Genomic DNA, 3,576 nt, shown 5'->3' on the forward strand with positions numbered 1-3,576 from the left:
GATATATCACCTCGAGGAAAGGAAACAACAAATTAAAACAGGGGATTACATCAAACTGAAAAGTTTTTACACAGCAAAGGAAACCATCAACCACATGATTAGACAACAAAGTGATTGGGAGAAGATATTCGCCAGTGATACATCTGATAAGGGGTTAATATCCAAAGTTTATAAAGCACTCATACAATTCAACACCAAAAAACCTCAAATGATCCAATTTAAAAATGGGCAGAGGACCTAACAGACATTTCTCCAAAGAAACATACCGATGGCAAATAGATATATGAAAAGATGCTTAACATCACTAATCATTAGAAATGCAAACTACAATCACAATGAGCTATCACCTCACACCTGTCAGAATGACTATCAGCAATAAATCCTCAACAAGTGTTAGCAAGGATGTAGAGAAAAGGGAACCCTCATGATTTGTTAATGGGATAACAAATTGGTGTAGCCAATATGGAAAACAGTATGGAGGTTCCTAAAAAATTTAAAAATGGAACTATGTCATGACCCAACAATTTCACATCTGGGTATTTATTCGAAGAAACCCAAAACACTAATATGAAAAGTATGTGCACCTATATGTTCATTGCAGCATTATTTACAACAACAAAGATATAGAAGCAACCTAACTGCCCATCAATAGATGAGTGGATAAAAAAGAGGTTGTACATACCTACAACAGAATATTACTCAGCTATAAAAATAGTATAAAACTTTACCATTTGCAACAACATGAGTGAACCTAGAGGGCACTGTGTTAAGTGCAATAAGTCAGAGAGAAAAAGACAAATTCCATATGATTTCACTTATATGTGGAATCTAAAGAACAAAATAAACAAACAAAACAAAAACAGACTCATAGATACATTGAACAAACAGAAGATTGCCAAATAGTAAGAGCATTAGAGAGCTGAGGGGAAAAAATGAAGGTATTAAGAAATACAAATTGGTAGATACAGAATAGTCACAGTACAAAAACAGACTCATAGATACATAGAACAAACAGAGGATTGCCAAATAGTAAGGGCATTAGAGAGCTGAGGGAAAAAGATGAAGGTATTAAGAAATACAAATTGGTAGATATGCCCTGGCCAGCATTACTAAGTGGTTAGAGCATCAGCCCTAACTGAAGGGTCATGGGTTCGATTCCCAGTCCCCACTGGGGCATGTGCAGGAGGCAACCAATCAATGTGTTTCTCTCTCTCTCTCTCTCTCTCTTTCTACCTCCCTGCCACTCTCTCTTTAAAAAAATCAATGGAAAAAATATCCTCTGGTGAGTATTAACAAAAAAAGAATAATAACAAATTGGTAGATATAAAATAGTCATAGAGATGTAAAGTATAGAATGGGTAATATAGTCAGTAATGTTGCAATAACTGGTGTCAGATGGGTACTTGAAATATCAGGGGAATCACTTTGCAAAGAATATGATTATCTAACCACTATGCTGTGCACCTAAACTAATATAAAATGATATTATCAATTTTAATTGGAACATTTAAAAAAGACACATGAAAAAAAAGAAACAGAAAACAAACAAACAAACAAAAAAGATCTTTTCGGCCTAAACACAGGAAATAAATTCTCCTTTTATTGGAGAGAGACACAGCAGACTTTGTTCATCTTCCTAGTTAAGGAAGATATGGACTACTTAGGTGGACTTCCACTAGTTCATACACATTGGTCTTGTCAAGTCTACATAAATTTATTGTTTCGTATCTAAAAATTTTTAAAGCTTCCTGCCCTGATCACGTCTTCATATCTTCATTTGCTTGTAAGGGCTTCCATGTACAATAAAAATTTAATAAAATGTGTATACTTTTCTCCTGTTATTTTGTTTTATGTCCATTTTTAAAAATATTTTTATTGATTTCAGAGAGGAAGGGAGAAGGAGAGATAGATATGTCAATGATGAGAGAAAATTATTAATTGGCTGTCTGCTGCATGCCCCCCACCAAGGATCGAGCCCGCAGCCTGGGCATGTGCCCTGACCAGGAATCAAATTGATTCATAGGTCAACACTGGTTCATAGGTCAACACTCAATCCCTGAGCCACATCAGCCAGGCCTTATGTCAGTTTAATTCTTAGGCCTAGACAGTGATCCAAAGAGGATAGAGGAGAATTTTTCTTCCTCTGTATAATATATACCCAGCAAATATTTACTGAAAAAATTGATCTGAAAATCCAACATTTCACACATATATTTATTGATTTCTGAGTCAGATGTTTCTGAATTTCCTTAGTCAATTCATCTAGCTCAATCTATCACAAAATGGCAAGCTATTTATTGAGGCTGTTCTTTGTCTATATAAATATATCCAACCCCAAATTTTAAGAATATGGATTTTTTTTATTTATGATAACTCTATACATGGGGAAACCTAGAGAGGTATTTTCATAGAGTGTTTTCCCTCTAACCTTACCTACACCTGTGCTGCCACAGCCCTTGTCGCTTCCTGTCTGTGATTACAATTCCCCGCCTTGGTCCCTCCAGCAGGTGGATGCATGAAGCAGAGCCTGGGGTTTTGGTACACCTCCTCCTAACACGCCTCTCACTGTGGGCTCACTCAGGGCACAGAAATACACTGCTGAGTCCTCCAGCTGGGAAGCTGAGATGATGAGGTTGGCAGAACTCTTTGCTTTCTGAAAGTTCAGTGAGTAGCGGCCTCCTGTGGCATTTTGCTGGTTGTAAGAGTCCTGGCGAATGAGGAGAATCATCGCCCCACCGCTGAGCTGCTTGTACCAGAATAGACTATAACTTGTAACACTGGTGTCATATGTGCACTCCAGGCTCACAGCCTCCTTCTCCTGCACCAGTATTGCTTGTTGGCCTTGAGTTACCTTCTGGGCAATACTGGACCCTGAGAGAAAAAAAATACAAACAGAAGGTTATGGGATAAGTGATGTGGGACAAAAAGAATATTTTTAACACCAACTTTCTATGTACTGGCTGAGAGTCTCCCCACCCCACACTTTCTTTTGCATTAATAATGGTAACAATTAGACTGAAGATAAACATGGTATAGTTTTATATTAAAAGGAAGATTGATGGCTCTAGCTGGTTTGGCTCAGTGGTTAGAGCATCTGCCTGAGGACTGAAGGTTCCCAGGTTCAATTCCAGTCAAGGGAACGTACCTCGGTTGCAGATTTCCCTGGCCCTGCTTGGGTGCATGCAGGAGGCAACCAATCGATATGTCTCTCTCACATCGATGTTTCTTTCTGTCTCTCCCTCTCCCTTCCATTCTCTTTAAAAATCAATGGAAAAATATCCTCGGGTGAGGAATAACAAAAAAAGAAGGAAGATTGATGATTTGAAATGTTCAACAGTGAGAAATAAAATAAAGTAATTGATATGGTTTTTATTTTCATGACTGGACTCTGACTAATAAGTATGTTCTTTTCTCAATTTAGAAAAGAAAATCACCAGCCTTGTCAGCTATGATAGCAAAAATACGGCTTAAAAAAATCAGGTCCTAATCCCTGGAATCTGTGAACTATGATAGCAAAAATATGGCTTAAAAAAAATCAGGTCCTTGGAGGAGAAACCAAGATGGCGGCATAGGTTA

The 3,576-nt window shown here is 37.6% G+C and overlaps 1 protein-coding gene across 1 annotated transcript in view; it reads right to left on the bottom strand.

Moving 5' to 3' along the window:
* Positions 1-2,476: 2,476 nt before the first annotated feature.
* Positions 2,477-3,576, bottom strand: part of LOC107184444 — a 2,168-nt gene continuing 1,068 nt past the window's right edge. The window contains exon 3 of the mRNA XM_015569557.1: positions 2,477-2,871. Within this exon, the coding sequence (XP_015425043.1) occupies positions 2,477-2,871 (395 nt within the window). The remainder of the gene's footprint in view (positions 2,872-3,576) is intronic.

The sequence above is a fragment of the Myotis davidii genome, unplaced genomic scaffold (assembly GCF_000327345.1).
Source record: "Myotis davidii unplaced genomic scaffold, ASM32734v1 scaffold666, whole genome shotgun sequence".
Taxonomy (NCBI): Eukaryota; Metazoa; Chordata; class Mammalia; order Chiroptera; family Vespertilionidae; genus Myotis; species Myotis davidii.